Source organism: Amblyraja radiata, chromosome 8 (genome assembly GCF_010909765.2).
Source record: "Amblyraja radiata isolate CabotCenter1 chromosome 8, sAmbRad1.1.pri, whole genome shotgun sequence".
Taxonomy (NCBI): Eukaryota; Metazoa; Chordata; class Chondrichthyes; order Rajiformes; family Rajidae; genus Amblyraja; species Amblyraja radiata.
Window position 1 is genome coordinate 4,309,144 of NC_045963.1, and position 13,592 is coordinate 4,322,735.

General features: G+C 42.7%; 1 protein-coding gene across 3 annotated transcripts in view; it reads left to right on the forward strand.

Annotated features, from left to right (window-relative positions):
- zdhhc14 (zinc finger DHHC-type palmitoyltransferase 14) overlaps positions 1–12,757 on the forward strand; it is a 128,922-nt gene extending 116,165 nt beyond the window's left edge. For 2 of the 3 annotated variants that reach the window (XM_033025064.1, XM_033025063.1), the window contains one exon: positions 11,591–12,757. In XM_033025064.1, coding sequence (XP_032880955.1) covers positions 11,591–11,947 — 357 coding nt within the window. In that variant the 3' untranslated portion in view covers positions 11,948–12,757. The remainder of the gene's footprint in view (positions 1–11,590) is intronic. The other variant, XM_033025065.1, reaches the window with a different exon arrangement.
- The last annotated feature ends 835 nt before the right edge of the window (positions 12,758–13,592 follow it).

The window sequence follows — 13,592 nt, forward strand, 5'->3', positions numbered from 1 at the left end:
CGTCGCCTATTTCCTTCACTCCATAGATGCTGCCTCACCTGCTGAGTTACTCCAGCATTTTTGTATATATTTTTCAATATTTAGTCAGTTAATCATAAAATTGTTAAAGCACAGAAGATGGCCATTTGACCCATTGAATGTATGTATTTTGGCTCGCAGTAGATCAAGATTATTTTCAGTTACTTCAGTGCTTTAAGGGCCTGTCCCACTTGCGTGTTCTTGGCACGCAAATTACGCGACTTCGTGGTCGCGTTGAGGCGCACGGGCATCGTATGGCCGCGCGGGGCCGGTCCCACTTCGATGCGCGGAGGGGTAGGTAGTTGTGCGCGACTTCGCGCGGGGCTCCGAAATTTTTGTACTGAACGAAATCTTCGCGCGCCAACGGCCTGTCATGGAACTGACGGCCAAAGTGGGACTGGCCCAAGACCCTGGCGCGACGCAACGTATAACCTCTAAAAGCAGCAGAAGCAGGCAAACGATCGCCGAACTCGGCCTGGGGCTCACGGCCGTTGCGGTCTGGATCTGCCACCACTTCTACTCCTAGAGCGGAGCCAAGAAAATTGAAGATAGACACAAAATGCTGGAGTAACTCAGTGGGACCAGCAGCATCTCTGGAGAGAAGCAATGGGTGACGTTTCGGGTCAAGACCCTTCTTTTCAGACTGAAGAAGAATCTCAACACGAAACGTCACCCATTCCTTCTCTCCAGAGATGCTGCCGGTCCCGCTGAGTTACTCCAGCTTTGTGTCCATCTTCAAATGACGTCACGCACTCCAGACGGCTGTGCGTACGCATGTAATCGCGCCCGACCTTCGCTCGACCGTCTCGGCTCAACGCGACCACGAGGTCGCATAATTTGCGTGCCAAGGACACTTAAGTGGAACAGGCCCTTTAAGGAAACTTTTACTGTGATCAGGAACAGTGCCATTTTGCTTTTGTGCTTTAAGAGCATTCCTCACATTTTATATTAACAATGTATATTTAATAATGATTGTTCCAAGTTTACTATACCGTAAATTTTAAAAGATAACCTAACAAAGTGACTTTGTCTCGACCCAAAACGTCACCCATTCCTTCTCTCCAGAGACGCTGCCTGTCCCGCTGAGTTACTCCAGCTTTTTGTGTCAATCTTCGGTTTAAACCAGCATCTTCAGTTCCTTCTTACACAAAGTGACTTTTGACATGTGTTGTACCAAGTATTTAACTGCCCAACTATCTGGATTATTCTCTTGTAAGACCACAGTCCCCACCCTCTGTTCACAAAATTCTTTGTTACTCACTTGCTCTTACTCCCTTCATTTTTATCTGACGTTCGTTATCTGCCTCTCACGGCCCTGTCCCACTGTACGAGTTCATACAAGTGCTCTCCCGAGTTTAAAAAAAAATCAAACTCGTGATAAGCACGTAGAATGAACGTAGCGGGTATGTCGGAGCTCGGGGACGTCTCTTAGCGGCTCGTAACGCTAACGGCAGGTACTTGGGAAGACTCGCTAATGGCAGGTAAGCTCGGGAAGACTCGTGAAAAATGTTCAACATGTTGAAAAATGTCCACTAGAGCCCCGAGTACTTACGCGCGGCCATTACCGTAAATCTCCGAGTTCGAATCGGGGCAAACTCGGGGAGAACTCTTGAATGAACTCGAACCGTGGGACAGGGCTTTCATTCTCTGAGTCCTTGCTCCAATGCATTTGTTTTCTCTCCTATTTTCCTTTCTCTCGATCACACAAATCTCTTTTGTTCTGTTTATGCATACAGGTAGGTCTGATATAATGTGATAATTGCATTCTTAAGGAGCTCTATGTTATGGGAAATTGCTTTATAAAGGCAATTGTGTCAATGGGGAAAAGGGGTTTAGTGGCTAAAAGTTTCAGACTCAAACAACAAAACTATTTTTCCCACTGGATTTTCACAATAAAGGTCTTTTCAATAGCAAAAAGTTTTTTCTGTTACTGTAGACTAAAAATACTAAAGGCCATGTGTTACATTGTTTAATAAATGTACAAACGTCAATGGAGGTGTAAGCTTCAATGGCCACACGTGTTTGAAGTAGCAGCAGAGTTCTTAAAATACATTGGTGCCTAATTACTGTAGGGAGGTTACAGGGAAACGGACCCCACCACATATTGTTTAAATCCAAGGCAGCTTTTTGTCTGCTTGTCAATTTCCAAAGTATCTTTAAATGGAAGATAGACACAAAAAGCTGGAGTAACTCAGCATCTCTGGAGAGAAGGAATGGGTGACGTTACGGGTAGAGACCCTTCTTCAGATGGTTCTCTAGCTTTCGATTGAAATTGAATTATAACTAATTAGGACCACAAAATGTAAATAATATTCCCTCATTACTTGCGTTATATCCAATCTGTGTTATGGAAACTCACATTACAGCAGAACTACTTGTACTTGCTTCCTTATTTTTAATTTTCGGTGTTTTTAACTATTGCTGGTGTCTATTCTCCTGTACCCATCCTTTCTCACTTTCTCAGTTCTTCTCCTGAATCTCTATTCTCAATACCTCCATCTCTGCATCTTGCTTACAACCCCCTTCTATTTCTCAAATTCACCCTCTTCTTTTCTTGAATAAACCTTCACACTGTCTAAAAACTTAAACGTTTAACGACAAACAAAAATATTGTCAAGGGAATGGAAGTTTGAATAGACTTCTGTGCTTTATTTTTAATTGCCCTACAATATAACTTTTTACTCTTTATTAAGTGTTAAAGGATAATATGTTTCTGTGAATATTGTGCCTAGTTCCAGTCAACCTCTAAATAGGTCAACTCTAAATGTGAGGGGATACAACAGTTTGGTGCCAAAAATGATTTTTTTCAACTTCATTGTAAACCGACCTAATTTGCATAGACCCATTCCCTTTTCTAACCAACAGCAACCATGTTGTCAGCAAACTGAAAAAAAAACTTCTTATTTCTCAAGTTTCTGTCTCCATCGGGAATCGGAGCAAACCAGTTATGTACATGGATACAAAATGCTGGAATAACTCAGCAGGACAGGCAGCATCTCTGGAGAGAAGGAATGGGTGACGTTTTATGTCGAGACCCTTCTTCTACCTTTGATTTAAACCAGCATCTGCAGTTCTTTCATACCAGTTATGTTCTTTGTGTACACTGCAGATAATGGATCAAGAAATGGATTGAAACTTGACCAAGAGACCATAAAATTTCTGCAAAGACTTGCATTTGATGCACTTTGTGCAAATGGGGTGTGTGTTCATGTACACTTTAGGATATCTTTTAAAAAATGCAGGGCATTGGTGGCAGTCATGCTGAAAGTTTTCCGGAGAAGTTAAGGAACCTTAGAATTAGATGAACTCCTCTTTAGAAAATAGATGTTTCTGCTAGCAAAGTTAACACCCAGGCTTAGGAGACTTCGAGTCTGACAAAGGATAATATCTAAGACTCTGCGTGTATTTTCTGCAGTTCTATGATCTACTGATTTGAGATCAAACGACTGATTTCAAATCAGGATTGTGTCCAGTATTTCAATAATGATGTGCAACCATGATCTATTTAAATTAGATCAGACTTTGCCTAAAATATGTTGGAATGTTATACTGGAATCAAAAATTGTGTGTACTGAGTAAGTATTTACTAAAGAACATTGTTTTTCAAATTAGAAGTGTTGTTTTCTGAGGCCGGAGTTAAAGATTTGTCTACATTAAAGAAGCAAAGAAATTAAACCTTTCATTGCCTGGGAGGCATTCAACACCTTCAAGGGATGACAAGTTAATTTAACGCCCACCTTTACGCAGGGAATTTGGACATTAATCGTGACTGATACATACAAAACCAGTCTGACTCCTGCACCTATTTTCTATGTTTCTATATTGGGGACGATCAGCCATGATCACAATGAATGGCGGTGCTGGCTCGAAGGGCTGAATGGCCTCCTCCTATACCTATTTTCTAAATGATCTCTGGACAGGAAGTAAATCTCTCTCCTTCTCTTTTGTTATCTGGGACAGTGATACACAGTGAAAAATAATTTGTCAGAGATTGGTTAGTCAGAATACTGGTAATTAATAACTGGCTTATATTTCATTTCCTGCCAAATTAGTTTAATGGATGTTTCGACGAGCTAATGGTACGCCTTCTAATTGTAACAGCGCCCCCTGGTCTCGGTTACCGCCCTGATCCCCGTCACCGGCAGACCGGCCAGGAGCGACCGAACCTTAGCACCATGGAGCGGAGGTCACAGCCAAATAAGTAACATCTGTGTCCAATAAACTGATTTTGGATTGGCCTATCTGAAGATAAACCCGGGCTGGAATGGAAAAGTGAGGGAAAGAGAGAGAATGAGAAAGGAGGAGAGAGAGAGAGAGAAGGGAGGGAAAGTGTGACACCTCCCTGCTAGCTATGTTCCCCTGTTGCAGGTTTGGAGGAAAACTGAGCCATTGCGACAGACCCAAGACCATCGGTACCACTTAATGGTCAAGACTGGGCTGCCGGTATGAGTCCTAGATACCCAGCGCCCCATCTGAGGCCAAGACTGAGCGGCCGGGGCAAGCCCTCGACCGCTAGTGCCTCTTTATCTTATCTGCCCGCAGACAACGAGGGACTGCGCCTGCACAGAGGCAAAGACTGAGCCGCCAAGAATAAGTCTGAGACCTACAGCACCTCATCTCGAGGCAAGGATGAACTGCAGGGACAAGCCTGAGAACACCAGTGCCTCTTACCTACCCACAGACAATGAGGGAATGTACCCATGCACAGAGGCAAAGACTTCTTCTTGCGTATGGCGTGCACAGTCTAAAGTTGTAGGACAACTTGTTCTATTTGATTGTGCACACCAGGTTGATTACATTCGTCGAAACAGGGCGGACCACGTGAAGGTTGCAATCTCCCACCCCAGGCAAAGACTGAGTGTCCAGGATAAGCCTGAGACCGCCAGTGCCTCCTCGTCAAGCCCAAGACTGAGTAGCTAAGACAAGCCTGAGACTGCCAGCATCTTCTCTCCAGGCAAGGGTGAACTGCAGGTACAAGCCTGAGATCGCCGCACCTCCTTCGAGGCCAGGACTGAGCTGCCAGGATTAGCCTGAGATCGGCAGTACCTCCTCACCTGTGCACTGGCAATGAAGGACAGCGCCCCCACCTGGACCTTCTTGTCACCATAAATAGACCATATTAAGTGAGTTCACTCTACTGTGAGTGTTGGAGTAGACCCGGCGTCATCCCTGACACCACATAATCCACAGTAAACTTGACGGTAACTTATTGGTGGTAATATCCTCTGATTACTAAACCATTTGCCTGTGGAAAGTTGCTTTTTTAATCGTTAAAACTATAAATTTCAAAATCTATCAGGACTTTGGTTAAATTACTTTGCTGCACAGAGTGCAATTTTTTTTCCTTCATTTTATCTTGGCAACTATATTTCCTCGTCTCTGGTACCACCGTAGTAAATCGTAGGCCATTCTCTCAAGCCTTGACATCCTTTTTAAAGTGTGATGCCAGAATTACTACATATAGCATATTGTCACCTGGTGACACAGGGAAAGCAATAAATGTGTCTCTACACGTTGGCACTGCCTTACAGCGCCAGAGTCCTGGGTTCGATCCTGACTACGGGTGCTATCTGTCTGGAATTTGTAGGTTCCCCTCGTGATCTTGTGGGTTTTCTCCGGGTGCTCTGGTTTCCTCCCACACTCCAAGGATGCGCAAATTTGTAGGTTAATCGGCTCCTGTAAGTTAGCGCCTAGTGTATAGGATAGAACTAGAGTACAGGTGATCACTGGTCGGTGGGCCGAAGGGCCTGTATCCACGCTGTATCTCAAAGCTAAACTAAATCAGTGTATGTCGCCCTCTTCTGATACTTGCTAATGTGATGCAATACTTGTGTTCACATCAGCGCGTCTCACAAATTCATAAAACGTTTACGACTCACGCCGATAAGACCGACTTATTTATGCAAAACAAGTGGTTACCGAAGCAGATTTGACTGAGAGAAGATTAAGCTGTCAGCTTGGGTTTTATTTAATAAAACTGGAGACTGAACCAAACTTGCAATGAACCACAATAGATGGAGTAGGAAGAGTGTTGGAGCATCGGGATCTCTGTTTACTTTTTTATTTTATTCTTATTTAATACACTGATCTTCAACCAGCAAACAAATTAGATAGACCTTATCAAGTCACATTTTTGAGACTCCTTAATCTTCCCATTATTTGCCATTCTGGATGTATTTGCAGGTTCTCTCAAAATCCAATCTGAAGATGATGGTGTCACAGCAACCATGGCTTTCAATTGACTCCGCTTGCTCACTAGCACAGGGATTAAAACCGCAAGTGAAACAAGTGATGAAGTTCAGAGTTTGCACAGGATAAAATTCATATCACAAATGAGCAGCAACTGGCATCAGCCTAATCACAGCTGTATACTTAAGAAGAGTTTCGGCCCGAAACATTGCCTATTTCCTTCGCTCCATAGATGCTGCTGCACCCGCTGAGTTTCTCCAGCATGTTTGTGTATCTTCGATTTTCCAGCATCTGCAGTTCCTTCTTGAACCCCGGTTTTAAGGGAAGAATCGCGAAACAAATAATGGATCCAGACCGTAATGGTGTCCAGAGCTACAATAAGCAAATTTCTGGTACAAAGCAAGAGTGAGTAGTGTCCTTCATGCTTCTCTTAAGTCCTACATTCCAAAGGCTTTGTCAATGTGGATGGCAATGCATTGATAGTCGGGCTGCTACCACATAGAGCTTCAATCTCTTTGATCTCCTCCACCCTGGAAAGACTAACAGCATAGAAACAGGTGCAGGAGTAGGCCACTCAGCCCTTTGAGCCAGCACCGCCAGTCAATATGATCATGGCTGATCATCTAAAATCGGTACCCCGTTCCTGCTTTTTCCCCATATCTCTTGATTCCTTTAGCCGTAAGAGCTAAATCTAACTCTCTTGAAAACATCTAGTGAGTTGGCCTCCACTGCCTTCTGTGGCAGAGAATTCCACTGATTCACAACTCTCTGGGTGAAGAGGTTTTTCCTCACCTCAGTCCTAAATGGCCTACCCCTTATTCTTAAACTGTGACCCCTGGTTCTGGATGAATAGATCTGGGGAAAGATTGAATTTTAATTGGTCCCTACTGTCAGAGAAATCAGGTGAAGTGAAGTCCCCCTCATAGATGTGGTTCTGAAACAATGGGAGATGCATCTTCTGCCTTTTGTAAAGGAGTCAGTTCCAGATCGCTAGAACATGTAGTCTGAAGAAGGGTCTCAACCCGAAACGTCACCTATTTATGTTCTCCGGAGATGCTGCCTGACCCGCTGAGTTACTCCTGCACTCTGTGTCCATGTTCTCCACAGATGCTGCCTGACCTGCTGAGTTACTCCAGCACACTGAAACCCCACCTATCCATGTTCTCCACAGATGCTGCCTGACCCGCTGAGTTACTCCAGCACTCTGTGTCCATGTTCTCCACAGATGCTGCCTGACCCACTGAGTTACTCCAACAAGCTGTGTCCATGTTCTCCAGAGATGCTGCCTGACCCGCTGAGTTACTCCAGCACTCTGTGCCCTTGTTAATCCCAGTTGTTTGCATTTATTCCAGATGTGTGGAAGAACTCCACCAGAATCTAGGGTTGGATCCAACTGTAAAGGAAGTGACTGGCTTGATGTAATCTGTAATAGTTGGACCTTCATCTTCATCCATCTCCTTTTTAACTTTTTTTTCCTAGGCTTCCTGCTGCTCCTCTCTATGATTAATGCTATGGAATGGTGCGATTGTGGACTGTAATGTTCCACATTCTCACCACTGTCCTGGACAATAGAATAACCCACGACTCCCTTTATCAGAATTCCAATGACCAGCTTGAAGGAGTGCTTCAATGGCAATTGTAAATAGAAGTTCGGAAGCAAGGACAATAGACAATAGGTGCAGGAGTAGGCCATTCGGTCCTTCGAGCCTGCACCGCCATTCAATGTGATCATGGCTGATCATCCTCTATCAGTAGCAAGGAAAAATGATTCAGACGCTGACTGGTCCGACCTTTTGCCCCTGCACAGGACCTCCCAGGAGAACTGGAATGCATCCGTTTTTGTTCTTATGGCAGCATCTCCAACAACCTTGAGTTTCTGCAAAATGATGAAACTAGTCAGAATCAGGATGGGGCGGAACAGACAGGGAGGGAAAGCAAGCGTTACTTTCTGTTCATGAATGCTGCAGTGGTCATGAATGCAATCTTTGATTCATGTGGGGGATACTTAACGGCATATCAGCTGTTGCAGATGAGAACATGATATGATTCGCTGAACACCTCCTCTCAGTCCGCCTCGGCCCAGCCGATCTCTCGGTTGCTAAACATTTGAACTCCCACTCCCACTCCCACTATGACCTTTCTGACGTGGGCCTCCTCCACTGTCAAGAGTGAGGTCCAAAGCAAATTGGAGAAACTACAGCTCATATTTTGCTTGGGCAGCTCACAACACAGCAGTATCAATATTGATTTCTCTATCTTCAAGTAACCCCGGCTTTCCCTCCCTGTCTGTCCCTCTCCATCCTAATTCTGACTAGTTTCATCGTTCTCCTGATTAAATATTACTGATTGTATGCCTCATTGTCACCTTCCCCTCAGCTAAAAATGTACCATTTTTTGTACATTTCCTTGATCATCGTCCCCTTTGATCTGTGCTTTCATACCTCACCCTTCCAGTCCCTCTCTCCCGACTTTCAGTCTAAAGAAGGGTCTCGACCCGAAACGTCTCCCTTTCCTTCTCTCCAGAGATGCTGCCTGTCCCGCTGAGTTACCCCAACATTTTGTGTCTACGGTGTAAACCAGCATCTGCAGTTCCTTCCTACACTTGATATTATTGGAGTCTTTTGTAGTGCAACATCTGTGAGTTCTTTCATTAGAAACTACAGCTTTGACTGGCCAATGTTTGTATATTAACTACTGTAGTTAGGAATAATCTAGAGGCAATCAGTTTATGCCTTGTGACTCTAAAGTTCTCAGGTGATGCAGAGGCACTTTTCAGGTGGGTAAAACAGACACGGCAGGACAGGGATAAGCTTAATGCTGAATGAAAGTCTCCTGACAGCGATAATATTTTGATGGGAAAGAACTGCAGATCCTGGTTTAAATTGAAGGTAGACTCAAAATGTTGGAGTAACTCAGCAGGACGGGCAGCATCCCTGGAGAAAAGGAATGGGTGACGTTTAGGGTCGAGACCCTTCTTCAGTCTGAGATGCTGCCTGCCCCGCTGAGTTACTACAGCATTTTGTGTCTACCTTCAATTATATTTTGATAATAGTTTAAGTTCACTGGAAATGCACACATACAAAAGTGGCTAGGGTTTATAGGCTTTGATGTTTATTTACAGGCTTCCAAGCTGAAAGACCTCCATTCTATCAGTCTGCCTCCCAAGGCAGGATCTACAGTGAAAATTCTAGGTCATCTGAGAAGCATTGCCCTTCATGGTTTCCTGGTGTCAACAGGACCTTGGCACACAATTTACCTGGGATGAAATCTGGATCTTAATTTTAATCTTGCATCTAGTTAGTCCTGCACAAACTAGATAGTATTACATAGAACACAGAACATGCAGTCCAATGGGTGATGTTTCTGGTCGAGACCCTTCTTCAGACTCTGAAGTCTAAAGAAGGGTCTCGACACGAAAAAGCTCCCATTCCTTCTCCCCAGAGATGCAGCCTATCCCGCTGAGTAATGCCCCTGTCTCACTTAGGCGATTACAGGCGACTAAGCTGTCGCCACATGGTCGCCGGGGTTTTGCCTGTATGGTCGTATTGTCTCCTCAGTCGCCCAAAGAATCGTAGTGTTTTTCTGATCGCCGTTGGATTTTGAAATGTTCAAAACTTTTAGGCGACAGTGGGCTTGACGCCAATGAGCGTAGCTTGACTTCACCTGACGTAGGTGCTGTCGTAGGTTGTCGCCAGGCTGACGTAGGCTGTCGCAGGTGCTGACTTCGATGAATTCCATTGCCGACTACCTGCATCAACCGGTGACAGGTACCGGCGACTGAATTGTCTTCAGTTGTCATCAGTTGTCGCCAATAGGGTCGTACCTTGTCATAGCTTGTCGCGGGTGGACGTAGGTGTGGTCGCAGGTGGACGTCCTAATGGGTCGCCGGTTGTCGGTAGCTTGCCGTAGCTGGACTTCGACTAGGTGGTAGGTTGTAGATATTGTCGTAGGTGGGTCCAGTCACCGTTTTTTCAGCGACTTGCTACAACTATGACAGTCGCCGAAAAAAATCGCCTGAGTGGGACAGGCTCATTACTCCAGCATTTTGTGTCTATCTTTGGTATAAACCAGCATCTGCAGTTCCTAAGCTATTCACTGCATGTACACTTGGTGATATTATGTTTTATATTTTAACCAATTTAGTTAGTTTTCCTGAAATGGTTGTTTTATGTGAATGGCCTTTAGCTTGGTCTTTCTCCAAGTGGAAATGTCTCCACATCTACCCAACCAAATCCGTTTATAATATGTATAACATTAAAGGCCTTGAATCACCTCCTAGCTTGGTATTCCAGAAAAAAAAACCCTCAGCCTGTCCAGTCTTTGCTTCAAATCATATGCTCCACATATTCTGTACCTTCTCCAGTGCCCCAATATAATAAAAAATACATTGTTTTTCCTTCTAGCCATAAGCCCTGATGCTTAATTTGCTTTTTCTAGGTTCATGAACCATCATTCATTTCTATTGCTCTGTGCCTTATTCCTCTGGATCTCTTCACCACAAAATGATCATTATCCAGAATGTGTCTCTTCTTCTTCTCATCAAATTAAACCAGTTCAGATTGAAATTCTTAGGTTTATATAGCATTGCAATCTCTGCTTCCATTGTGAAAAATGCATGCAGTTGTAACAGCTTAGTGGTGGCTTCAAAAAAACTATTAATAGTTAAGCAAAGCAAAGAATGCTGGGGAAAGAAAACCAGGTCCTATTAAAGTAAAACATGAGAACCCTTTAAATATCTGTTGTTCAGATTCTCGGGCAAGACATGGAGTTAGTTGTTGACTGTTTTGCAGTGTCCCATTAAAATAACAACAGCGGTTAATACAGGGACTCTGGATTTCTGACGACTGATATGGAAATGCAACTTAATTTATTTCCCCATACTTTTAAAAAACATTTTCACGCTTGCAATAGGCATAACATGTTTCATGGTATTTATTAATTACTGTATAATGAAATATTCCATTAGTTGAATTATGGGTGGTTTCATTATGAGGATTTATTATTCAATAAAATTAAAGAATTATAGCAAGTGTATGTACAATGATATGATCTGGGTTACTATAGAACATGGACATCAGCGTAAAAACAGTTCTCGGGAATAGAACCCTTACGGAACCGGAAGACTGCCTGTACAAATACTTTAGTGGTTGCTGACAAGATTTTCAGAATAAAGGGAAGTTGTTACATAAGGTTTAGGAATGTTTTGTAAGTTAATCGTGCCATGCATGCAATACCCAGCAGATTTGCTCATTTTCCCCTCATTTCCTTCCCAACCCACCTGTCACAATATGTCACATATATGCTTCTTATATATTTGTTATATCCATTTGTACCTTAGTGCAACCAGGCTGAATGCATTAAGAGAACTACATTTGTTTTTCAGGCAGCAGCTGTAACACTTTTACAGAGTGAGTCAAGTCCAACCTGTGAAGAGCCTCCTCTACCTGGGAAGATGACAATTTCTCCTCCATGTGCCACCTTGGGACTCGGGCAGCCAACACCTCCCCCATCGAATTCAAACCTTGCAACAGCAACCATATTAACAGATACAATGCCACTGACGGAACAATCTGAAGGTCACTACTTTCTTACGCCAGAGGAGGCTCCATCACCTCCAGGAATGCTTAACCTAGGTACTCCTCTCACTCAGAGCCACACCATGCTCGTCCTGAACGCAGTCATCCAGGATTCGATGCACGAGGATTCAGTTCGAGGCCTTGTCAAGCTAAGTTCGGTTTGACCCATTCTAACTGTCCAAATTCCAATTGTTGTTGTAAGCACCATACCAGGAAATGGTATTGTATTTCCAGCACAGACTCGAAATAAAAGATGATCACTATATTGATTACAGACAATATGTGGCAGAAGAAGAAACGCCACCCTGTGTTACTCAGACAAAGAAGCAACACAATGGATCTTATCAATGGGGCCATAGCAGAAGACAATACAACTGCACTCAGATACTGAATAAGTGTTACACAGCATTAAGTGTGCTCTACTTTAAAGATGTTGCACAGTTGCGATCATTCGGAAAGATCAATGAAGTATCAGGCTGCTGAAACAGAACACTGTTTAGTAAATCAATTACTAAATCTTGGATCTTGGAAACTTTATTGTCATTCAGACCTTTCGGTCTGCACGAAATTAACATCGTATGTATGAATCATCTTTATCATCAAAATATGAGTATTTCATCTCTTGTGTGGGTGATTCAGAATAAGTAATTATAAAGGTGTTCCAACAAAGCCAGTTTGAACTGTAATCTTAAATCACTAAAGCCACACTGTAAACAAGTGTTAAAGAACCTGTGTAAAATATTTTGCTTTCCAAAGAATACAAACAAGGGCAAAGGAAAGCAGACAAGTTAAATACAATATTCTTCAATTAATCATTTTTTGGGATTGAAAGACCACGAATATTAAGAGCCACTATTGACTTATCATTTATCTCTTTTTTATGTACAGTGTTTTAAAAGAAGCTTTGTTGTGCCATGTCACCATTTAAAATTGGTGATATTTATTAATAAATTGATGACACTTTTATTCTTTAAGTTGATGTACCTGCAAATGTGTGTAATGAAATTCCTGTTTTCAGCTGGAATCCAGATCCCTATCTAATTTTGTCTCACAAATTTCACCTACATTTAAAAAATATATAAATCTGCATTGCTTGTTAGAGCCATATAAATCATGCGGCACTTTATTTGACCAATAGTGATTCGCCTGGAAGCTGCTGTCAAATTTGCCCTACTTCCCTGTTCTTTCTCCTTTGCCTGGCAAATCCCATTGAATCTGCTCCTACTACCTGTTCAAGGAGTACAGAGATAATAATTTGGCCTGTGAAAGGAAATGCTTGTAATCTATCCTGAATATTTTTAGCAATCAAGTCAAAATCCAGTTACTGTCCCTCTGAAATAAAAACATTTTCGCCATGTTTACTCCAAACCATTTATAATGTTAAGTTCCTTTGTTCCTTAGTTCTATGCTCCAAAAATATCTCCTTAGTTCTATGCTCCAAAAAGAATAATGACAGCTCTTCTGGACAGAACACGGTTATTCTATGTGCCATTTTGGTGCATTTCCCTTTTTACAAGGCCTTAACATGTTTTCTAAACAACAGTATTCACAATATGACACATTAATCCATGTAGGGCAGCAGGAATAATTTATATAGGGTTGCTATAACTTTGAAAAGCAAACAGCTGCAAATGTGAACTAAAGACAATGTTGGGAATAGAAGATCAGGTTATTAACTTGAAACATGAACTCTGGTTCTTTCTGCAGATATTGCTTGTCTACTTCCAGCAATTTCTGTTTCTATTTTTAATATAACTTCTTTTCTCCTGTACTCTGTGGTTCTATTTATAAAATGCAGAATCCCTTGGA